Source organism: Caretta caretta, chromosome 3, assembly GCF_965140235.1.
Source record: "Caretta caretta isolate rCarCar2 chromosome 3, rCarCar1.hap1, whole genome shotgun sequence".
Taxonomy (NCBI): domain Eukaryota; kingdom Metazoa; phylum Chordata; order Testudines; family Cheloniidae; genus Caretta; species Caretta caretta.
In genome coordinates, this window is record NC_134208.1 from 173,777,500 (window position 1) to 173,803,161 (window position 25,662).

The window sequence follows — 25,662 nt, forward strand, 5'->3', positions numbered from 1 at the left end:
AAGATGTTTAAACTATGAAGAGTGTAAAACTTCAAATTGCAATTATTGCTTACAGTATTTCAGTATAAGACTTGAGACAACACTGCTTAGGCTACAGTTTCTCTTTAATATACCATTAGGACACTTCTAGTTGTATATAACATAACAGAGTGCTCTTTCAGTCAATAAAGGCTACTTTATTTGAATACATTTTCATAGAAAATGTACCAAAGTAATGTAGTATTTTGAAATTATCACATGTGAACACAAATTTTAATGACTTTCCCAGTGGAGTACACATGAACAAAGATAAATATGTATATACAATATCGGTTTGTTTAGGATCAAATACTTTCCCACAGCACAAAGCCCAAGTTGCAGGAGCTGTGAAGAGGGAATGAAATCCTCTTACCCCCAGACATGGAGTAGAGACACAGCCATTAGTACAGCCACAGCAATGCAAGAGCCTCTGTAATGAATCTGCTCCTCAAAAGATGAGTGTTGGAAGGGAAGAGATGAATTGACAGATGTGGACAGCTCAACAAAGACCTCTGATCTACGTGCAGCAGTTGTCAAAAAGCAGACAAGACATTAGGATGCATAAGGGATAAGATGGAAATTGATAAAAAATATGATAATGCCACTATATAAAACAATGAGATGCCCTCACCTGGAATACTGTATTTAATTCTGATCACTCAGTTTTAAAAAGGATAGTGCAGAATTACAAGGGGCTCAGAAGCAGGCAACAAGAATGATTAGGGGCTTGGAAAAATTCTCATATGAAGAGAGATAGAAAATACTGGGATTGTTCACCTTAGAATGGACATAAATAGGAGGAAACATGATAAAAATATATATAAAAAATGAATGGTCTTGAGAAGGCAGGTTTTGAATGTCTGTTCTCCCAAGAATTAAGGGATATTAACTGAAATTGAAGGGTACAAATTCAGAACTAATTAAGGGATATGCTTTTTCACACAACATAGTTCACCCTGGGAAATCATTGAGAAAAAGGTATCGGAGACCAGAGAGTATCAGTATTCCAAGAAGGACGGGACATTTAGACAAACAACAAGAATATCTGGAGTTATAATAATAAATATATTTTTACATGTATTTTTTAAAAATGAAACTTTTAGAAGAGATATAAACCCTCATGTTTCAGGGCACAAGTCAAACTCTAATTATTGCAGACAGGAGGAAATTTTCCCTGGGGGCAGGTTATACTAAAACTACTTTCTGCAACATTTCTTGTACCTTCCTCTGATGCATCAGATACTGGCCACTGCTTGTGACAGGATACCAGATTAGATGCAGCACTGGTCTGATCCAAGATGGCAATTTCAATGTTCCTGTATAGGATCTACGTAGTCATGGAGCCACTAAATCTGCACCTCCATGGCATGGTGCAGGAGCTACCTCCTCGTTGCACAGGATATATGAACCCTTTGCATTGGCCTCTGCCTCCTATCCTCCTCCCATGAAGTAGAATCCACCTGTTCCCTTGCCTAACAGGTCTTCGGCACGTATGCCCCCTTGGGGGCTATTTTCTACATCCCCACGGCTATTACTTCAGATATTTCGGCTTGGTTAAGACCACATTCCCCACAGCTTCTCTTTTTGCTTGATCCTTCAGTTAAAGCATACAGTTGGATTCAGCATCAGGCTATGCTGGATTTAATGTCCAGAGCTGTGGGTCCCTGGTGGTGGAAAGCTCATTGGGGGGAGGGGGATATGAAGCAGTACCGGATAATTGCAGCTCTTGCTCTGCCTGGGGGCTTGAGCTTGCCAGTTTTGCCCCACAACTGGAGTGGTGCTAGCCAAGTCGTCTGACTGGCAGCACTCCTATGTAAGTTAAATCTATTCTTGCCTTGCAGAAACCCCCCAGCAAGAAAATGTGTGAAACATTTAACAAGTGAAATGTATTTGTTTTAAATCTGAGAGTGTCTCCCTCCAGAAGAGACCCTCTTTTAAATAAAGGATTTGTCTCAATCAGTTAAATGCAGCATTAAAATTAAACCACAAAAACACTTACGTTACGGGTTTGAATTAAACCAACAAAACTGTCCTTAACTCACCTTGCTCTGCCAATGGCTAAGGACAGGATAATAATAAAGCACCATGCTGAAGAACTGTGTAATACATGGACACAGTAAGCTAATTATAGCTGCACTGAATCAGTCACACTCCAGAGGGCTGGCCTTCTAATCGTGCTTTCACTTTACTTCATCATTTATTGTGCTGTGTATGACCATAAATAACATGCTAAGCAACAGCTTAATGCCATTAATAGTTTTGATTGGTCCTTCCTCCAAGAACTTCCCATCCATGACGTAAACAATCAAATTGCTGAATCTTTGGCGGTGTGACCTTTTGTAAAACTTCTCACCCTACTGCAGAAACGATCCCTATGAAGTTTTCCATACTTCCATGGAACTTACTCATTTTTTCCAAGGTGGATTGCAGACAGTATTCCATCTTTGAAATTTTGCATCAATAAAACAGAACTACTTAGAAAGCTTGACCTACGCAAAGGATCAGAGTTTGACTTTTAAGCTTCTGACTAGCAGGAACTAGGAATGCTGCAAAGGCAGCACCTTTAACCCCTGGCGGGAAGGAACCCTCCTTCTCTTCAGCACCCCCTGCCAGGACTGGTTCTTACAGATACCAACAGGTCATGAGTTTCTCCTCATCTAGACCCCTACACGAAGTGTCCAGATTTTCAAAAGTGCTCAGCACCCAGCAGCTTACACTGGTCTGACTAATGCATTTATTGCCCCAACCCTCACCCAGGTTTAATACAGCACTGAAATTTCCCACAGCTGATTTAGAAATTGTATATTACAGTCGACTTGCCTTTTCTTCTAGATTTCCCGAGGTAATCACTCAGCACAACAAGGACATCAAGATATGCAGCTCTGGTCACCAAACAAGGATTTTGCCTAAAAAACAAATTGTTGACAGAAAGTAAATTCCTCATAAAATTCCCGCTCTGCTCAGACAGACACTGAAATTGTAACCTAGAATCATAGAGCCAGAAGGGACCCTTGAGAAGTCATAAAGCCCAGCTCCCTGTGTTGTGGCAGGACTAAGTTAACCTAGATCATCCCTGACAGGTGTCTGTCCAACCTGTTTAAAAATCTTCCAATGATGGGGATTCCACAACCTCTCTTGGAAGCCTATTCCAAAGCTTAACCATCCTTATAATTGGAAAGTTTTTTCTAATAGCTAACATAAATTTCCCTTGCCACAGGTTAAGCCCATTTCTTCTTGTCCTACATTCAGTGGACATGCAGAACAATTGATCACAGTCCCCTTCATAACAGCCCTTAACATATTTGAAGACTATTAGCAGGGCCCCCCTATAATCTTCTTTTATCAAGGCTAAACATGCCCAATTTTTTTTAACCTTTCCTCATAGATCAGGTTTTCCACACCTTTCATAATTTTTGTTGATCTCCTCTGGACTCTGCAATTTGTCCCCATCTTTCCTAAAATGTAGTGTGCAGAATTGTATGCTCCTAGTAATACACCCCAGAACGATAGCTTTTTCACAGCTGCATCACATTTTTGACTCACATTCAATTTGTGATGCACTACAACTCCCAGATCCTTTTCAGCAGTACTGCCACTTACCCTGTTATTACCCATTTTGTAGGTGTCTATCTGATTTTTCATTCCTAAGTGAAGTACTTTGCACTTGTCCTTACTGAATTTCACCTTGTTGAATTCAGAACAATTCTCCAATTTGTCAAGGTCCTTTTGAATTCTAATCCTGTCCTCCGAAGTGCTTGCAAACCCTCCCATCTTCACGTTGTCTGCAAATGTTATAAGCAAACTCTCCACTCCATTATCAAAGTCATTACTGAAAATATTGACTGACCCCTGCAAGACCTTATTAGATATGCCCTACTAGTTTGACAGCAAACTACTGATAACTACTCTTTGAGCATGGTCTTTCAACCAGTTGTGCACCCACCTATGTAGTAATTTCATCTAGACTATATTTCCCTAGTTTGCTTGTGGGAATGTCTCAAAAGTCTAACTAAAAGCAAGATTATATCACATCTACTGCTTCCCCCCCCATCCACTAGGCCAGTAACCCTGTCAAAGAAGGAAACTAAGTTGATCTGACATGATTTGTTCTTGACAAATCCATTATAGCTATTACTTAGAACCCTATTATCCTTCAAGTGCTTACAAACTGATTGTTGAATAATTTGTTCCAGTATCTTCCCAGGTATCAAAATTAGGCTGACTGGTCTATAATTTCCCAGGTCCTCTTTGTTCCCCTTTATAAATACAGGTACTATGTTTGCCCTTCTCCAGTCTTCTGTGACCTCACCTGTCCTCCAGATGTTCTCAAAGATAATTGCTAAAGGTTCTGAAATTGCTTCAGCTAATTTCTTAAATACCCTAGTGAAGACTGAGGTGTTTTGTTTCAGCCTTCTGGATGTCATTAGTTATTAATTCTCCTTCTCTGGCAAGTAAAGGACCTACACTTCCCTTCATCTTTCTCTTGCTTCTCATGTATTTAAAGAACCTTCTCTTACTGACTTTTATGTCCTTTGCTAGGTGTAACTCATTTTGTGCCTCAGCCTTTCTAATTTTGTCCCTACATGCTGTTGCTACTTCTTTTGAAGTCCTCCTTAGCAAATTGTCCATGTATCCTTTTTTCGTAGGATTCCTTTTTGATTTTCAGGTCATTAAAGAGCTCCTGACGGAGCCATATTTGTATCTTACTATTCTTCCTGTCTTTCCTTTGCATCAGGATAGTTTGCAGTTGTCACTGTATTACTGTAAACATAAAGAAACTAGCTGAATTAGAAACTGGAATATATTAAATTTATTGTGTCTAATTAGTACAGAGCTATTGATTGTACTAGACCTCATATGCAAAAGAATAGGCCAATGACCCAGAGACCTACATTCTGACTGAGTGACAGCCCTTCTAATGGAATGAAAAATGTCTCCTTCCATTATGTTCCCATCAGCAATAAATGTCTTAATACACATTTCTATATTATTTTGAAGTAGCTTATTTGGGAGAGTCAGTTCACATAAGTGTCTCATCACCATGTCAATTGACAAATCTGCTTATTTTGTTATTGTTTATGTATTTAATTAACTAAAAACAAAAACAAGAGTCTAGAATTCCTCCCCCCCCGTTCCCTCCCCCAAATCTTTTCCCTTTGAGTACATCAAGGGCAGCCCCCATCACAAATTAACTGCTATATCTTTTGTTAGGCACAGCTACATTTCTGCTTTGGTTTAGAATGAGTTAGCATGAGTTCTGAATTCAGAGTCTGTTTTATGCACCCAAAATTTAATTTGGGGGGTTTCAGTTGTGTAGCATCAGTCAACTGTAAACCACTTTCTGCTACATTTGATCAAACTACAAGTAATTAAAATCACCTGGACAATATGGAAGTTAATTCAGGCATATTTCTTAATTTTTCTCTGTATCGCTATCACTGTATGTTTCATCCAGAATACCCTTCGCTAGGGCATAACTTACCGAATGAAAGAAACCCAGTACAAGACAAACATAAATGGATATGGTGAGTGGGACTTACATTTTAAAAAAACTGTAGGAGAGACAAACAAGTGCAAGTTTTAGCTGTGACTAATACTTATGGCACTACACAATTCATGGCCGTGAAAAATGCATCATGGGCCATTAAATCTGATCTCCCCTATGAAATCTGGCCCCCAGCCAGGGGCTCCTACCCTGCGCAAGGCTCTAGCTGTTAGTCCTGGCCAGGGATGAGACTTCCTCTTCCCTACAGGGGCCACTCCAGGGTGGGTCAGACCCATTTCCGAGAATCTCAGGAAGCTGCAATGGCTCTAGCTGTCACACCCCCACCTCCCTTGCAGGCAAGCTGCGGCTCCAGCTGTCATCCCCTGCACGAGGAGGCTGTGGCTCCAGCTGTCATTCTTCTACTCAGGTGGGAGACTGCCAGGAAAACCAGACATATGGTAACCCACCCCACCATACACTGTGACCCTCACTTCTGCGCTGCTGCTGGCAGCGGCGCTGGCTTTAGAGCTGGGCGCCTGGCCAGCATCCTTCCTCTCTGCCTGCCCAGGTCTAAAGGCCGCAGGGCAGAAGTAAGGGTGACAATCCTACAACCCCCCTACAATAGCCTTGTGACCCCTACACTCTGACAGCCCTTTGGGTCGGGACCCCCATGGTTACAACGCTGTGAAAATTCAGATGTAAACATCTGAAAATGTGAAACTGACTAATTTTAAAATCCACTGGCTGTGAAATTGATCAAATGGACTGTGAATTTGGTAGGGTCCGACTAATACTCAATGTTCAATATTTTCATTTTAATTTTAGTTTCTGAAGTTTGTTTTGCATGCTTAGTTTTAAGCTTGAAATTCACTCAAGAATTTAATTACAGTATATTTCAAGAAACAATCTCAACTTTACAGCTCCTTTAAAATTCTGGAAAAAAACACTGGAACATTTTTGCAAGTTTACAGAAAATATACACAACCATGACATGAAAATGAAAAGTTTGCTTTAGGTCTTTGGATAAAAGTTTTGCAGCTGTATTGGACTATAGAAGAGGCAGTCCGTCATGGCAATGGAAAACCCAGCTGTTGTAACACACCCCTGGAGAGGAAAACTTGGTTATAAACATATATAACCTAACATACATTTACCTTTCTGGCCTGTAACTTTTCCATGCTACATATATTATTCCTATGCAGAGATATAAGGTATTATACATTTTTTAAAATTGCTGGCTGAATGAAAGAAGGAAAAATTCCTAGTCCTTTTCTTTCTTGTAGAGCCAATGCGAATATTCAGGGGCTATTTTCCCCTTAAATTAATCTTCCCATTCAAATAAAAAAGAGATATAAAGCCTCTTCTAAATGACTAGCAAGAGATGCAACAAGAAGTATGTGGTTGTCACCCTCTGTTCTGTATTCCACTTGTATCATCACTATTACAATAAGCCCAAGCCTCTACCAGTTGAAGGACTGGAGTCTCAACATGTTTCAAAATCTGGGTCAGCTCTGAAAAGCCTGATATTTAAACATAAAGATCGCTCCCAACTTTGGACTGTCATAGCTCAAGAACTGCAGCTTTGAAAATCAAGATCCATTTCCTGCCTGTGGTAAGAATATCATGTATTTCTCTTTAGTAACTTGAAATATATAAGGACTGGGCAAAATTTTTCAGACAAATAATTTATTCACTGAAAAATTGAGGTTTTGTTGACCCAAAAGTATTCACAAATTTAACACGAAGTTGACAAATAATTTCAGCCAAAAAAAAAAGTGGTGGAGTAAGAAAAGCAGTGGCAGTGGTGATCTTCCTTCTAACTTTTAGCCCAGTGGTTAGGGCACCTGTCTGGAATGAGGAAGACCTGAGTTCAATTCTACCTGACATGGAAATGGGATTTGAACTTGAGTCTCATACAGTACAGAAGAGTGCCCTTGCCACTGGACTCTAGGATACTCTACAGCATGTCTCTCTCTCTCTCCCGTTGAAGTTATTCGGCTGTGTATAAATAATTAAAGGTGAGTACCCAAACCACCAGGCTATAAAGTTAGTCTCACTCTCTGGCCCAAAGACTCTCCTGCGATGACTGACACCCAAGTTCAAATCCCTTCTCTCACATCAGGCAGAGGAGGAATTGAACCTGGGTCTTCCACAGCCCAGGTGAGTGCTCTGATTACTGGGAGGCACTGACAGCATCCCTTTTTGTTAGAGGCATAATGATATTTTATTACAATTAGTTTTCTTTAAGAAAATAAACCCACAGAATGGAAAGACAGGTTGGAAATGGCCACACAAACCCCAAACGCTTTTAGTCACTAAGTTTTAACTTAGGCCATGGTACTTTTGAGTTGTGTCCAAAGGTGTTGGCTCTCACTACACCTAAAGAGAGTCCCGAACGTGTTACACTTTGTCAGATCATAAGTGATCCAAACACAGTAAACGCTGTGTTGTTCTATGGAGACATTAACTGGCAAGTCAATACAATGCTTTAGAACATGTCAGCAGTATAAAGCCAGTATGATTTTCCTAGCTATATATTTATGAGTAGGTTTTACAATTTGTAATACAAGTACAGTCCATGTATAGAAACTCATGAATAATTATACATCTTTCACAACATGGATATTTTATGTGAGCCAGAAAAGTGAAATAGTGCAGAGAAACCAAAACACACTGCAGTGTTAAAGTGCAAAGATCTGCACCCAGCAAAGATGCATATCATTAAGAACAATGCCCAGAGGAAGCCATTATTGTTTCAATATGACTATGCCTATTTTAAAAAGTTGTAAAAAAAAAATAGCTGCTACACACATGGACTAAGAAAAGTCCAAATATTTACACAGCCAAGTTTCAGTTCTTGGCATTGTGTCAGTGTTCTCAATTTTCACACACTAGTTTGGCAGAAACTAGGAGCCTTTCAGAGACAGCATGCTCAATGCATGGGGAAAGAGAATGACTCAACAGTGAGCCTGCAGAACACATTAAGAAGCAAAATGTTGGGCTCAAAATAGTCCCATCCAGTTATCTGGAGAGAAGAGGACAATGGCTGGGAGACAGCTGAATTAAAACGGTGTGGATGGTGGGCATACAGAGTTCCGACTGGACCACAGAGAACCTTATGGGAGCTAAAACTGCCCCCAGACTCCCACTTTTTATACAACGTTTTGACCCAAAGAAAATGTTCACTTTCTATTCCATCTCTCTGAAAGACTGGCTGACATAACCTTTACGGAAAAAGTAACAGCAGCACCACAGCATCATATAAGCTTGTGTGTATGTCTTCTGATTTAGAAATGGTGCTTTCTTAGCTTAGGGTTAGCCAAATGTTTGGTGTTGGCTTGTTTCAGTGCTTTGGACATGTGAGTGAAATTCCCAGCAAAATATGCAAGTTGGACACAGCAGAAAATCCAGTTTTCCAAAGGTGAATAATTCCACTATTGCTCCGGCTGTTACAAAAACTCTCAGTGTTGAACTCAATGCTGAAACTGACTTTATGTCACAGCACCCAATAGCTGGACGGCCGATCCTGAAATATTTCAGTTATGCGCATCTGGTATAATTTAAAATCATGTCTCACACAGATTCCTATAGAAACTGTGCTCTTACATTTTATTTTACTATTCATATAAAAACGTTTCACACCCTTTCCATGACAAAGGTAGTTATCTAAAGGTGCCTTGGTAAATAAGCCAAGCAGAAAACTTGTCTCTAGCCAGAAATCGTAGCAGTAGCAAGGATGTGAGTTATAAGCATTCAAAACAGCACTCCTCATTTTTGTCCACAGACAAATGGCCAAAATTTAGGTCACCTTCCTCTCCATCTGAAAATTTATGAAAAAAAAAATACATTATGCATCCAGTCCGCGTGACGAATCAGATCAAACTATGGAAAAGGAAGTAGGCTGTTCATAAAAAAAATACACAGGACTTCGGCTTGACGGGATTTTTATATCTGAGGGAGGGAAAATGTGGTTTCCTAACAGTTCCATGTGGTGCCTTTGTGTCACCTCCTGCTTCTCCTAGGGTTCCAGAATTTCTGGGACTAGTCCGATACAACTTCTGTAAGTGATATGGTAGCTGGAAACTAATTCCAAAATGCGTAGCTTTGTGTGATGCCCTGTTGGTCTGTTAGCTGCCCATGTGGGAGATACATGCAACTCATAGGCTGTCAGTGATGCTGATTTCACCATGAGCCAATGTAGTTTAGTATTTCAACAAGCCAGTTTGAAGTTAGCCCAAGTGATATCTTGAGAATTGGACTCACCCTTCTCCCCCCCGTGCCAGTAAACACCTACACAGGATGCCTGCTACAAGCCAAGAGATATTGTGGGGATTTCTGAAGGAAGAAGGCGGGAGAGTAGAGGTGTCTGGAGGCCTCTAGAAACTACTTAAGTGTAGGGATCAACAGATAATCACTCAAGGCCTTGTAAGAATATTCTTTTAATTTGATGAGGAAGATGAGACAGTCCCATAAAAGTCCCCCTAGCTCACCATGGAATTTCATAGGTTTTGGGGCTTAGGATGACTGAAAGGAACGAAACAGGAAGTGTGAAGAAATAGTGAGGTTTGTATTAGGCCCTCAGCTGCATTATTTCGTTTTGAAAGCACTAGCAAGCTCAAGTTTGACATTGTTTTCTGGCTGGGAAAGCGTTTCCTGACAAATGAAATTTCATCTTTGTATCTGGAGTTGAATTCTGGATCAGAGACTTGAAAGAAAATCACAGACATCACCCTCCCTAACACACACAAACATTCACTAACTCTGAGTTAGACCTTACCAATAAGACTTAACTGACTGGCCAATTTTATATCATTAAGGTTGAACAAATCACTGGGGAAACAGTAACCTGAGACTTGGTTGTAGTTTTAATTCTGGTACGTGAATATAATATTAGGAAGAGTTGAAGTCACTGGCAAAAAAAGAAATCTTTCCTGAGTTCCTAGAATCCGGGGAAAATTTTAAGAGAAAACGTTAATAAAACTAAATATTCCCTTTATCTTTATGTGCTCACATTCAGATTTCTATGAACAGGTCTAAAGTCAGCAGTTATATCGTAATATATCATTGGGATAACAATAAGTGATTTGTTTAAAGCAAGAAACTGATTGGTATGTGAATCAGGAAATGTATCCTTCACAAGATATGCCCCCCTCTGCGAATGTAAATCTGAATTGCCAGGTTCAGAATCTTAATGTGCAATAGTGCATTTTGATCCAGCTGGCTTTGGAATGCATAATAATGTTGGAACCCCTTTGATTTTTGTTCCACCTTTACCTCCCCTAAGCAGTAGTGATTGTGGACTAGGTTTATATAAGATGAAATTAATCTTAGTCTCTCTCAGTTTGGAGCTCTGTAAATATTTTTTTAAACAAAGTTTGCTTCACCTTTTATAGTAAAGTCATGTTCAAAATGAGGCAGTCATTGGCTGGCTTATTCTGGCCTGCAAAAGCCAACACCAAATGAATAGGCATTTATTGGAAGAAACTAGCAGTATTTAGCCAAGCACATTCCATACTCACTGGACCAGGTGTATAATTGTATCAACTGTACCTGGCTTAACTGCTGAAACTAGACATCTGTTGTATTACTGATTTATTTCTTTTTTTAAAGAAGATATGAATGAGTTGAAAGCCAGGCTATCCTCTTTGTGGATTCCTTTGGAAGAGAGTAAAGAAATGAAAAACTCAATCCTTTGGCCTCATTTCTGTCAGAGCAAGGAGGAAGGATTTGAACCAATGCAGTACTGTGCATAATCCCTTCTCCACCTATAATCTCCTCTGCACAAAACTCAGCAGAAGAAACCCTTAAATCCAATCTATATTCATTTGGGAAATGTGACCCTATGTAGTATTCATCACCATCCAAACCATAGGGCTTTCCCTTCTCAAGCTATTAATGCAGAAACTATTTATATAGCGTCACTATTAGTACGATCTTTTGTGGTCTCCACTCCTGACCTTCAATGAAACAATTCAAAGGAAACTCTGCAAGAGGATATTCATGCAGTTTCCTGGTCATAGGATTCCCTATAGAAAAGCATAAACTGACCTTATATTAACAAATGTTTTCATTTCATATTTAAATAATGCACACAAGGGTTCCTGCATATAATGTTGAAAATGATTTGTATTAATTTATAATACGTTAATTTTGAACTTTTTTCCTCCCACTGAAATTAGATATTTTCAAAATCAGTAATTTGCTTTGCACTTGCTATTTTTGCTCACTGCGAAGTAACTGTTCCAATAATAATGAGCAGAACAGGAACTATAACTACATTAATTCTCATATTTTCTAAATATCTAATTTAGTTAAAATGGAGTAAAAGTATTTTTTCTAATCAAACGCAGAGGACAGATATTTTAGCAATTTCATATACGAGTAGGTGGCCAATATCTATAAATAAAACAGCTGTGTGTATAAAATTTAAACTCAGCTTTCATGAGACCGTAAGTTTACTTGTAGATCTCAGTGATATTTTAAAAACTGGGATAAAAGCTTTCAAATTGCTTTATAGGGCTTTGGAGGCTTGATTCTTATGGGTCAAATTACATATTAACTTAAAAACTGGAACCACTGATGCCAAGAGGGGCACAAAACATTCTGAATAGCAATCTAATCTTATTATTGTAAACTCTGAACTCCTTTCTGTTTCTTCATGGTTTGTTACTTTCACTTGTTACCTCTTATGATTTGTCCCTGTCCTGCTCATGCTTCCCTCCCAGAAATAAGAAGCCTTCAAAAAACATAAATTCCTCTAAAAAAGCTTCTTTCTCCTCTTTAAGAGCAATCAGGCATCCAATTTCCCCTTGAGGAATAATGTTTAAGGCAAAGGTATTTTCCTTTTACTGAGTCCCTGGTAAATGTTATTGATAATAGGATCAGTTAGGCTGGCCACAGGGACTCCTAGAGGCCTGGTCATCTTATATTCATTTCTCTCCGTTCCAGTGTGAACAAACTGATAGTTGATTAGACTTTCTTCAATGCTGGCAAGGACAAAGGCCTTGAAACATTTTAGACAACCACCTCTCAATAGGTCAGATCAACAATCAAAGCTTAAAAGAAGGCTGGAAAGTCTGTTCCTCAAATCTTAGAGTGTGTTCTACAACATTTGTTTCTATCTTGCAGGAAAAAAACTAAGTAATCTTATGAGGATGGGGAGATGTGCAGAGTGGCCACCTGGCAAGCCTCACGTTCTTTAACTAGACACTGCAAAGTAGGTGTGGCTTCTTCAGAGGCTGCATTTGATTTCTGGGTTCTTCAAAATGCCATTTTCCATTACCTTATCTTCTCCCTCCCTTCTCTTTCCTACCCCACCCCAATGCAAACTCAGGTGGGTATCTGCTACTTCCCAAAAGTCTGTGTGTGAGAACACACAATCTGAATTAACCACAAAGTCTGCTCATAAGAGGAAAATCCTCTGCTCTGGGTTTATTCCCACTCACGTTAATTGGGGGAGGTTAACTGTTTTCTATGTTAACTGTTTACAATACGTTTGAACTCTGGAAGTTGCTGGTCGGAGAACTATGACACTGTCCAGGCTTATATAGGCGAACTCTATCTGGCAGCTGCTCTTACCGCATTAGTCAGCATGGTTAACCCCAACAATCACTCTCTGACCAGAGTTTTATTCTATTATGAGAACACATGCTTATGGTAAATTCACATGGTCTATTCCTATTCATATGCGAAATGCACAACACAAGTCTGTGCACTCTAAAGTAACTAACTACCTACACAGGCTGTAAACACAGATTTGTGCCCAATATAATTCATTCAGACAGAGGTATAGGGTTTAATTCATTGTTCCTGCTTTATTCCCCTACTTACAGCTTTAAAAATTGACTAAGGGATTGGCTTCTGAATGAAGTGAATATAAAACGGTGGCCAAAATTTTGCAGCCTACATAGAATCCTTTTCCCTTTCCTCCCCCCGGTACTTTGTCAAATTAGTCCAAGATACACTTGAGTGGCTAGAGTAAGGGAAACCAGGTCTAGCTAGTCTCACATAGGCCTTTCTCAGGAGGGGCAATACATAAACGCCTAGTGGAGAATTAGAATAACAATTAATCTTATGTCTCATTTGACCCAAGTCAGATTTTCATTTCACCATCCACAGGTCACCTGTTGATTCACTGAACTACCTAGTCCTCCCCCCAACCTTTCATGAAGAAGTAACTGTTACTGGAATTTTAAATATTTTCAGGAGTTTGCAGAGATGTCCAAAATTCCTGGCACAAACATTTCCTACCTGCTTAAACTTTAAGATAGCCTCTTAGAAAAACTACACATACATTTTGCACAACAGAAAAAAGTGTGTGAAAGACAGTGCTCAGCAACAACTATATATTTATATTTAAAGCTCCACTTTAAATTCAGTCAGGTTGTAGAAGATAAATTGGTCTGCTGTAATTTCATTTAATCCCCAGTCCTTTTTTGATTTTTAACCGATTTTCTCCTCCCGTAATTGAAATGATAAACAAAATGGTGGTTGTTCTAACAGTCTGGCTAAAATATTGGATGCTACTGGTAATGCCTTTGTAAAAAATACCGCATTACTTAACTTAGACAACCCTGCTGAACCAACCAGAGTTTTGCCTGTGGACTAAGTTGTGACCCAGTTCCTCGTATAGCTGCACTGCCACAGGTAAGTGACAAATCTGTTCTGTGCAAGCAAGGCAGGATTTGGACCTTAAAAGAGTTGCTTTTGTTATTCTATGCATTTTAAGAGATACTCCAGCTCCTGCCTATAGTATATTGGATATTTTTTCTCCCTGTAAAATGGCATTAGATCGCTAACAAAAAAGATACATTTTATGCAGGAAAAGCAGAAAATGGTTTTAAAAAAAAGGGAGAAATTTCAGGGAACTTTATCATTGTGAAATTGAAGACTAAGGGGATGTGGCAGATTGGCAGCTGCTCTGTAATTTATGAACAGTTTTTGTTGGCATGGTTACTGGGGTGTTTTCTATGTGACTATGTTGATTTAACTCAACAGGTGTCTGTCCAGAAAAACAGGCAGGAAAGAAAAGAATAGCTCATGATAAACCACCTCTCAGCAAACACTTGAGAACTGTTAAGAGACAATGCCAGAACTATTAGCTTTCATGATTTTGCCTCCCCTGCAGCCAACCAGCAAAAGTATTTTGGACCAGGACAGGAAAGGCCCATGAATACAGAAGAACAGAAGAACTGTTTGCCAGAAACTTGGAATGGGCAACAGGGGATGGATCATTTGATGATTACCTGTTCTGTTCATTCCCTCTGAAGCACCTGGCATTGGCCACTGTGGAAATACAGGATACTGGGCTAGACAGACCTTTGGTCTGACCCAGTATAGCTGTACTTATGTTCTCTGGAAGGATTAAAAGGGATCCTCTCTCTAGGGCATAGTTTTTTGGGGAGCTAGAGTGAGACACATGGACCTGCTGAGAGCATCTGAAGAAGTTAGGCCTACCTAGGTTATCATCAGGGGAAGATAAGCCTTTAGGCAAGACAGAGATGCATATAGACTAGTAGTTGTTTTTAAATCCTTTTTTCTCTAATGCTTTGTTCCTACTGCTAAAATAAACAATACTTTGGTTTAAGAAGGCTGTCCGGTCACTGTACTTACCACTGGTCACAAACTTTCAAAGCAAACAACTGCAGGTGCCCAAACTTGGTCAGACATACAGGGTAAGAATGGAGCATACACAGGGTACTGTACACAGGGCTGAGTCTAAAAGTGGGAGAACAACAGAATTCCATCCAGAAGAGGTATAGGCACAAAGCCTGACACTTGAGGTAGCACACTCAGAGAGTCCAGAAACGTGACAGAGGGTCCCTGTAACCACTACAGCAGACAATCCACATACTATATAATTGGTTTTGGCTTCATTTGTCAGTTGGCTTTTAATTTTTAAGAACAGAGCGAGTAAAAATTTGCAAATATTTCTGGCAAATTCTGGCAAGCTTTTTACCCTCAAATGTTGAAAATATTTTAATAAATTCTTAGATTTTAAGGCCAGAAGGGGCCATTAAATCACTTCGCCTGACTTCCTGTATACCACAGAATTTCATCCAGTTACTACTCTACTGAGTTACTCCAGTAACTTGTTCGAGTAAAGCATAAGCTATGGCACAGGAATTTCCTTGATACAGTCAATCTGTTCATGAGCTTGGATATGGGAAAGAAATTGCATTGATATCATTAGTTGACAATAAAATATTCCTGCTGATCCTTTTACAGCTGTCAAAGCATAAGGAGCTTAAGTTGATGAATCTGCACACTCTAACAGAGTTGGCCAGAGCCGTTCTTGTGTTGCTCTGTTCCTATCATCCTGTCCAGAAACATTCACAAGTAGGGTGTATGGCAGTTACTAGACATGCTCAGCAGTAGTAATAGCAACTGTACAGAAAGTTTCCATTAAGGGCAAGCACTCTTGCAGGCCCCAAACATATTCACTATCTAACAGTTGAGCCAATCAGAATGTTGGATGGGGAGGCTTAAAGACAGCCCTGTGGACTCAGCTTCTGATTGATGCAGGCCAAGAGATGGGTCTGCAATGAGGGTTGAGTCCCACCTTGGATACAGGTGAGTGTTACTCCAGTTGTACTTACTAGAGAAGTCCTCAGACAAATGTATTATTTGTTGCAATGTATTTTATGAACCTACAGGGAGAGTTGGGAGAGGAGCATTTGCCACTCCTAGAGGCTAAGCCATTTACATTTGGCTATTAGCTAACTGTATATAAGAAATACCAGTAGATTTACTATCTAATAGCTTTGTTTAAAAGTTATTCATAAGCATTCCAGACACTGTTCACAATTTTTTTGTATATTAAATATTTGTTTAACAAAATTGAGTGGTACTCTCCCCCTGCAACTGACTGGGAGATGTTATCAATATTACATACAGTGTTTTGAATACAATAGCCCTGAAGGTTTAACGCTTTCTGCAAAGAGAGAACTTTGACTTCTGCTTCAGCAAGAGTTAAACTGAGATGCAGAAAAGGGGAGTGTCACAAAGTTGTACTTAATTTAGACAGTAGTTGGTACATAAATAGCAAATAAGCAGGGACTGCCACTTGGTATATTTACACTGGCAAATTAGAACGGTACTCTAACTGTGCTAGGCACTACAATGTCCACCAACAAGGTAGCTTTATAAATAGTAAAGACAGGACTGAAAAGTGAAACTCACATTGGTTAAGCATGGTGTGGATCTTTCTAAAATGTTCAGCATGACCGTCAAAGACAATGGAGATTTGCATAATTTAGAAAAACAGAGGCGTGTCAAATTTGCTGTATACTAAAATTAATTAGAAAGGGAAGTTGCTTACCCTTTGTAACTGGAATTCTTGGAGATGTGTGGTCCCTGTCTGTATTCCACTGTGGGTGTGCATACACTCCATGCACTTGAGACTGAAGAATTTTGTAAGCAGTATCTGTTGGTTTGCACCTGCACCTTTAATCTTCTAATGTTCTAGGCCAAAGGTATAAGGGGTGGCGTGCGGACCGACGTGTCTCCAGTTCCTCCTCTTACCACAAATCAGAGATGATCCAAAGCAGAGGGACGGGTGGTAGAATACAGATAGAGACCACACACCTTAAAGAACTTCAGTTACGAAGGGTAACTTTTCTCTCTTCTTTGAGTGCTGGTCCCTATGTGTATTCCACTGTGGGTGATTGTGATAAATGAAGGGGGGGGAGGTAGCTCCCTTTAATGGACACCCTCCCAGACAGTTAGCTATAAAATCCCGGTTAGTAGCTGTTCTCTACTTGTTTTACCTGTAAAGGGTTAAAAAAAGCCCGTAAGTAAAAGGAAGGGAGTGGGCACCTGACCGAAAGAGCCAATGGGGGGGCTAAAACTTTTTAGAATTAGGAAAAAACTTTCCCTTTGTCTGTCTGTCTGTTATTCTTCAGAGAAAGGGGACAGAGCGAAAACAGGGCTGAAGCTAAGCTGCAGAAAGCTGTGAACCAGGTATGAAAATCACCAGATCATACCTAAAAACTACTCAATTTGAAACCCCAGATATGTAAGTAGATCAGAAAATGTCTAAAAAGACACAATTAGGTTTATCTCTTTTATTTCTGTAAGGCTTGTGGACTCCTCTGTGCTAACCCCCAAATGCTTTTGTTTTGTTTGTAACCATTAAGCTGGACCTCAAGAAAATCATTCGTGATGCTTAATTATTATATTTGCTCTTTTTAAATCTAGCAATAGCCTAAGTTCCAGATGTATTTTCTTTCTTTTTGTTTTTAATAAAATTTCCTTTTTTTAAGAACAGGATTGGGTTTTTGTGTCCTAAAAGGTTTGTGCATAGGTTGTTTAATTAGCTGGTGGCAACAGCTGTTTTCCTTTATTTTCTTTCTCAGCTCTTCCCCGGAGGGGGTGTGTGAAAAGGCTTGAGGGTACCCCACAGGGAGGAATTCCCAAGTGTACCTTCCCAGGTCAAAAAGGGGGTTTTTTGCATTTGGGTGGTGGCAGCATCTACCCATCCAACATCAGAGAGAAGCTGTAACCTTGGGAGTTTAATACCAGCCTGGAGTGGCCAGTATTAATTCTTAGAATCCTTACGGGCCCCCACCTTCTGCACTCGAAGTGCCAGAGTGGGGAATCAGCCCTGACGGTGATTGACCAGGAATATTTAGAGAGGAGTGCAAGCTCTGGGAGGGAGTTTGGGTGCAGGAGGGGTCTCCAGATTCCAGGGGCAGAGTGTTGGGGTGCAGGAGGGGGTACAGGATGCTGGGAGGGAGTATGGGTGCAGGAGGGGGCTCTGGGCTGGGGCAGAGTGTTGGGGTGCAGGAGGGGGTGTGGGTGCTGGCTCTGAGAGGGGGATCAGGGCTGGGGTTGGGGTGCAGGAGGGGGTATGGGCTTCTGGCTCCAGGAGGGGGCTCAAGGCTGGTTTGGGGTGTTGACTCTGGGAGGGAGCTAAGGGCTGGGGTTCTGGGTCCTGGCTCCAGGAGGGGGCTCAGGGCTGGGAGTTGGGTGTGGCCTCCCACCGGGCAGCACTTACCTCCAGCAGCACCCAGTCAGCGGCGCAGCGTGGCTGCCACTAAGGCAGGTTCCCTGCCTACCTCGCCCCCACACCACTCCTGGAAAGAGCCAACAGGCCCCTGTGGCCCTGGTGAGGGTGGGGGTGGGGGCAGGCAGCATGTGGCTCCGCGCACTGCCCCTCTCTGCGAGCACCACCCCCACAGTTCCCACCGGCCACAGCTCTCCATTCCTGGCCAATTGGAGCTGCAGGGGTGGTGCTTACAGGCAGGAGCAGCGTGCAGAGGGAGACCCCCCCCACCCCCAGGGCCGCGCTGGTTTCTTCCAGGAGTGGCGTGGGGCCGGGGCAGGCAGGGAGCTTGTCTTAGCGGCAGCCCCGCTGCACCGCCAGAGATTGCAATCAACTGGTTGGTGACCACTGCAATAAAGACAAGTGCAAAGTCCTACACTTAGGAAGGAAAAATCAAACGCACACCTACAAAATGGGAAAAACAGGGCAAATGTCAGTACTGCTAAAAAGGATCTTGGGGTTATAGTGGATCATAAACTGCATATGAATCAACAATGTGATGCAGTTGTGAAAACAGCTATCATTCTGGGGTGTATTAACAGGAGTGTCATATGTAAGAAATGGAAGGTAATGGTCTCACTCTACTCGGCACTGGTGAGACCTCTGATGGAGTGCTATGTCCAATTCTGGGTGCTACATTTTAGGAAAGATGTGGATAAATTTCAGAGAGTCCAAATTATAAAAGGTTAAGAAAACCTGAGCATCTTTAGTCTTGAGAAAAGAAGACTGAAAGGAGACCCGAGAACAGTCTTCAAATATGTTCAGGGTTGTTATTAAAGAGGACAGCAATCAATGAAAGCAGAACAAGACAGGGGGTTAATCTGCAGCAAGGGAGATTAAGATTTGATATCAGAAAGTTTATTCTAACTATACGTTTACTTAAGCTCTGGCATAGGCTTCCAAAGGGAGGCTATAGATTCCCAATCATTGGAGCTTTTAAACAACAGGTTGGACAAACATCTGTCGGGATGGTCAAGGTTTACTTGGTCTGATCTCACCACAGGGGGCTGGATTTGATGACTTCTCAAGGTCCCTTCCAGCTGTAAGTCTATGCACTGATTGCCACCAGCTGAACCCATGTCGAGCTAAGGAAAAGACCAGACATCTTGAGGGTGAGGAGGTAATCCAAAATATCAGGAATACCTGCTGTCTCGGAAAAAATATGGTGGTGGTGGGCCCAGATACTATTCTTAGTAAGAATAGTTCGTACAGTTTTGTGACAGAAATATTTTAGACCCAATACCAATCTAAATACCAAGCCCTAAAGAGAAGAGCTTCTGGGTTGGGATGTCTGACTCTGCCATTCTCGAATCAAGAAATCTGAATAAGGATGAACTCTGATGAGCAGCCAGACTGACATATTCAGGAGACCTGGGAACCAGAACTAGCTGGGCCATTTGGGTATGATGAGAATGGCTCATTCAACAGGACAGAGCATCTTCCACAATATTAGAGGAAGCATCAGGATAGGAAGAAAGGCATAATTCTAACAGTCTCTCTAAGGAAGTAGGAGAGCATCACCTCTGGAGAATTGGCCCTTAGCTCCCCTGAAACAGTACATGCTGCATTTTCTGTTTGTCTGAGAAGGAAACAGATCCGGGGCAGGAGGTTCCATACTTAGCGATGATGCTGTTCACCACTGACCTGTGTATTCTCACTTGTGATTGGTGGCAAAGTATCTGCTGAGTCTGTCCGCTAGTGAATTTTGCATTCCTGGGAGGTACACTGCTGGTAGGGCATTGGGTTTTTGATATACCAGTTTCACAGACTGGACATTTCTTTACACAGAGGAATGGATCTCGCTCCTCCCTATTTATGTAGAATATGGCTGTCATATTGTCTGACATTATGAGAACATGGTGAGATTGGATTAAGAGTAAAAATGCCCTGCAAGATTCTTGATCTGCTCCTCTGAATGCCATCCTAATAAGGAGGCTTCTGATTATTGTGCTGTCAGGTGCAAGGGATAGAAAAGGACTGCCCATGCATACATGTGAAGGCTCTTTCCACCAAATCAGAGAAACCCTTATCTTGATAGGGATTTTCACTACAGTGTACACGCTGTGTTTGCTCAGTATATGGACTGTTCAAAGCCAAGCCTGCAAGCAGCGGAGGTGCAGTCTGGTGAATGGTGCTACGTAAGTACATGAAGCCACATGACCCAGTAGAGTAAGGCAAATACAGAGTGATGTGCAAGGGTTGTGCATAACCCAAAATCTGTCCATAGGGAAAAAAGCCCTTGCTGTGAGTCTGAGGTCGCTCCTATAAAATCTACAGTCTAGGTTGGTATCAGGATAGACTTTTGCATGTTCACAGAGATTCCCAGGGAAGCTGGGAGACAGAGCAGTGACAAGGCCAACATAATGACTTCTGGACAAGTCCTGCCTGTAAGAAGACAGTCATCTAGATACAGGAAGATGGAAGAACTGCCCGTCTGAATAGTGCTGCTACAACAGAAAACACTTTTATGAAGACCCTGGGTGCAGCTGCTAGACCAAATGGGAGTACCCTGTATTGACAGTGGTCAGGACCAACCACAAATCTGAGGAATCTTCCATGGCGAGGGTGAATATCCACATGAAAGTATTTGAAATAAAACCCATTTCCTTGATGCTGAAGTACCACCTGCTCTGTTGCTCCCCACTAGAGGAGGAATTTTACCTCCTGAAAGAGGATCTCCTCGTGAGAATGATCCCTGAAAAGCTTCAGGGAAGGGGATTGTGGTGGGGAGAGAAATTCAGTGCTATAGCCAGAATGGATGATATCCAGCATGCACTTCTCCAGTGTTGTTGTTCTTCAGTAGTGGAAAAATCGTACCAGGCATCCACAAAAGCAGATCTCAAAATCAGGTGGAGATGGCATCAACATTGGTCTGCAGCTCCCCAGCATCCTGTCAAAAATATTTTTTTTGGCTGGGGCGAGAGGCTGGGTAAAGGCCTCAGCATGTAAGGCAGCTTCTATTATTTCCTCTTCGGGGATGACGTATATATACTCAGGGAACAAAGGTTTGCTGGAGTCTTTTAGTGAATGCAAAGATTCATCTGTCTTCATCAGAATGGCCATACTGGGTCAGACTAGAGGTCCATCTAGCCCAGTATTCTGTCTTCCAACAGAGGTCAATGCCAGGTGCCCCAGGGGAATGAACAGAACAGGTAATCTTCAAGTGATCCATCCCGTTGCCCATTCCAAGCTTCTGGCAAAACAGGCTAGGGACACCATCCCTGAATATCCTGGCTAATAGTCATCTATCCTCCATGAATTTACCTAGTTCTTTTTTGAACTCTGTTATAGTCTTCTCAGTACACAGATTGCTTTCATCAAAAGGCAAGTCTTGTCCAGTGTTCCACACCTTCCTGGAGAGCACTAAGAGTGTAGCCAAGATTTCCAATGCATCACTGTAACAGTTACCATAGATCTCGATGCCGTATCTGCAGAATCGACAGCCGCTTGTAATGAGGTTGTTGCCACTAATCTGCCCTCATCAATAAGGGCTTGGAACTGAGCCCTATCTTCCTGGTGTAACTTGTCTTTAAAGTCAAGGAACTTACTTAAAATAGTTCAAAAAATGTATTTGGCCACAAAGCCTGGTAGTTAGAAATTGAAAATTGGAGGTTAGTGGAATTAAACACCTTTCTTCCCATAAGATCCAAATGCTTGGCTTGACTATCTACAGGTGTGACCCTTCAGTGCTATTGTCTGGACCTTTCTGCGGCTGCTTGGATTACAAAGGAGTTCAGGGCAGAGTGGGAGAATAAGAACTCCACTCCCTCAGCTGGAGTGAAGTACTATCCCTCTGTCTTCACGAACAAGGTCAGCTCACAGACTGCTGCGCTGAGCATCACAACATGGGGAATAAATGGCCAGCCCTCTGTGGAGAAAGAGGTGGTTAGGGACTATTTAGAAAAGCTGGACGTGCACAAGTCCATGGGGCCGGACGAGTTGCATCCGAGAGTGCTAAAGGAATTGGCGGCTGTGATTGCAGAGCCATTGGCCATTATCTTTGAAAACTTGTGGCGAACGGGGGAAGTCCCGGATGACTGGAAAAAGGCTAATGTAGTGCCAATCTTTAAAAAAGGGAAGGAGGAGGATCCTGGGAACTACAGGCCAGTCAGCCTCACCTCAGTCCCCAGAAAAATCATGGAGCAGGTCCTCAAAGAATCAATCCTGAAGCACTTACATGAGAGGAAAGTGATCAGGAGCAGTCAGCATGGATTCACCAAGGGAAGGCCATGCCTGACTAATCTAATCGTCTTCTATGATGAGATTACTGGTTCTGTGGATGAAGGGAAAGCAGCGGATGTATTTTTTCTTGACTTTAGCAAAGCTTTTGACACGGTCTCCCACAGTATTCTTGTCAGCAAGTTAAGGAAGTATGGGCTGGATGAATGCACTATAAGGTGGGTAGAAAGCTGGCTAGATTGTCGGGCTCAACGGGTAGTGATCAATGGCTCCATGTCTAGTTGGCAGCCAGTGTCAACTGGAGTGCTCCAGGGGTCGGTCCTGGGACCGGTTTTGTTCAATATCTTCATAAATGATCTGGAGGATGGTGTGGATTGCACTCTCAGCAAATTTGCGGATGATACTAAACTGGGAGGAGTGGTAGATACGCTGGAGGGCAGGGATAGGATACAGAGGGACCTAGACAAATTGGAGGATTGGGCCAAAAGAAATCTGATGAGGTTCAACAAGGACAAGTGCAGGGTCCTGCACTTAGGACGGAAGAACCCAATGCACAGCTACAGACTAGGGACCGAATGGCTAGGCAGCAGTTCTGCGGAAAAGGACCTAGGGGTGACAGTGGACGAGAAGCTGGATATGAGTCAGCAGTGTGCCCTTGTTGCCAAGAAGGCCAATGGCATTTTGGGATGTATAAGTAGGGGCATAGCGAGCAGAACGAGGGACGTGATCGTCCCCCTCTATTCGACATTGGTGAGGCCTCATCCGGAGTACTGTGTCCAGTTTTGGGCCCCACACTACAAGAAGGTTGTGGATAAATTGGAGAGAGTCCAGCGAAGGGCAACAAAAATGATTAGGGGTCTGGAACACATGACTTATGAGGAGAGGCTGAGGGAACTGGGATTGTTTAGTCTGCAGAAGAGAAGAATGAGGGGGGATTTGATAGCTGCTTTCAACTACCTGAGAGGTGGTTCCAGAGAGGATGGTTCTAGACTATTCTCAGTGGTAGAAGAGGACAGGACAAGGAGTAATGGTCTCAAGTTGCAGTGGGGGAGGTTTAGGTTGGATATTAGGAAAAACTTTTTCACTAGGAGGGTGGTGAAACACTGGAATGCGTTACCTAGGGAGGTGGTAGAATCTCCTTCCTTAGAAGTTTTTAAGGTCAGGCTTGACAAAGCCCTGGCTGGGATGATTTAGCTGGGGATTGGTCCTGCTTTGAGCAGGGGGTTGGACTAGATGATCTCCTGAGGTCCTTCCATCCCTGATATTCTATGATTCTACTGTTTTTCTTCTCTCTTGGGGGTTTGGGCACAGGTACCCAACGTATGCCATAAAGGTCTTACTGATTCCAGTAGGGACTCATTCACTGGGAGTACTACTCAGCTGGATCCCATAGGCTGTCCAGAAGCTTCTGTTGTGAGTCCTGGACCTCCTTTAAGGGGATCTGAAACTTTTCTGCTACTCTCCGAAGCAGCTCTTTGAATCGTCTGTAATCATCCAGAGGAGATGGTGAAGCTGGAGTAACCACCTCATCAGGCAAGGAACATGATACACCTGTCAGTATCAGTGGTATTGGCAGATCCTGTTCATTGTCCTCCTCTTCCATAGGCTCAGAAGAGTCTTGTTGGCCTCTTGGACAGGAGGCATGGTAAGACTTCCTATTGGATAGCACAGACTCCAGTCGCTGCGCATACAAGTCCCATTGCCCCCAGTTAGGTCAGCATGAGGGGTCAAACGTAGGTTGTGGTAGTATCCAAGGCATTGGGTACCCTCAGTCCCCACAAGGGGGTCCTCACTTGAACAGCTGAGACTTGTATCAGGAGACTCTTGATTCTCTGTCTGGGCTGAACTCTTGGTGGAAGGCAAGACAGTTCCACCAGTACATCCGACTCCCCTGATGAGGAGGAGGTCGGGTCTGGTTCCATAGGTTGTACTGGTACCGAGAAGCTGTGGCTAGTGGATGGGATGGAAGATGGGCTTCTCCCTGAGTCCATGATGTCTACAGGTATTGGAATCTCCCTGGTGAGGATCAGTCCCAGCAACTTAAGAGACTGTGAATCCGGGAGGATGAAGTATCCAGAGGATACGCTGGAGTGGTTTAAGATACCAGAGCCTTCGAAGGATGCTTCTCGTTGCCTTGCACCACTGAAGTTAGTGTAAAGAGACTCTTGGTAATCGGTAGTTTCTTATGGGGCTGTGATAATACCACTTGTGAATGAGTTTCCAACAGCATGGTCCTCGTGGTTACAGATGATTCATGGTCCCTTGTCTTCTGGTGTTTTGTCTAGGTTGGTATACCATGGCCTGTGTTGATCACAATGTGAGGATGATACTGAAGGAGCCTTGCTTCTATGTGCCTTCTGATCTAAGTCTTTCTGTCCTGAGTGCAAAGATTTGCTCAACCTAGACAGAGCTGGGGAGGGACTCCTTCTCTTTGGAGGGATCTGCTTTTATTCTTACTCTTGTGAGAAGGCCCAGACAAATAAATAGTTCTTCATTCTAGCCATTCCGACTCCTGAGTCAAGACAGTGAGTTAGGAGGTGCAATTCTTGATGGTACGCTGTGGGGTGGCGTGGCTACCTAGCTCGGATCTGACTGAGGCCTCATGGCATGTTCCATCAGGTGCTTCCAAAATGCGGTCCTTGCACCTGCCACATTTGTCTGGGGAAGGAGCAACAGATACTGCACTTAGCAGAGGAATGAGCTTCTCTGAGGCAATAGAGGCAGCACTGATGGTCATTGCTGAATGCAAAGGAATGAGGGCAAGAGAGACAGTTTTTGAAGCCCTGAAGCCTGGGCATTATCTCAATCCTGTGATGGGGAAATTAGTTTAATCCCCATTCCAGGGAATCCTCCAACTGCTAGCTAAACTTGTAAAACTACTAACAACACTAACTATATATAAAACATTGTAATATTTATGTTGAAGAGGCAGTTT

At 42.2% G+C, this 25,662-nt stretch overlaps 1 protein-coding gene across 2 annotated transcripts in view; it reads right to left on the reverse strand.

Annotated features, from left to right (window-relative positions):
- THADA (THADA armadillo repeat containing) overlaps nucleotides 1–25,662 on the reverse strand; it is a 301,173-nt gene that overhangs the window by 63,494 nt on the left and 212,017 nt on the right. For both annotated transcript variants that reach the window (XM_075127132.1, XM_075127131.1), the window contains exon 31: nucleotides 2,839–2,924. In XM_075127132.1, the coding sequence (XP_074983233.1) occupies nucleotides 2,839–2,924 (86 nt within the window). The remainder of the gene's footprint in view (nucleotides 1–2,838; nucleotides 2,925–25,662) is intronic.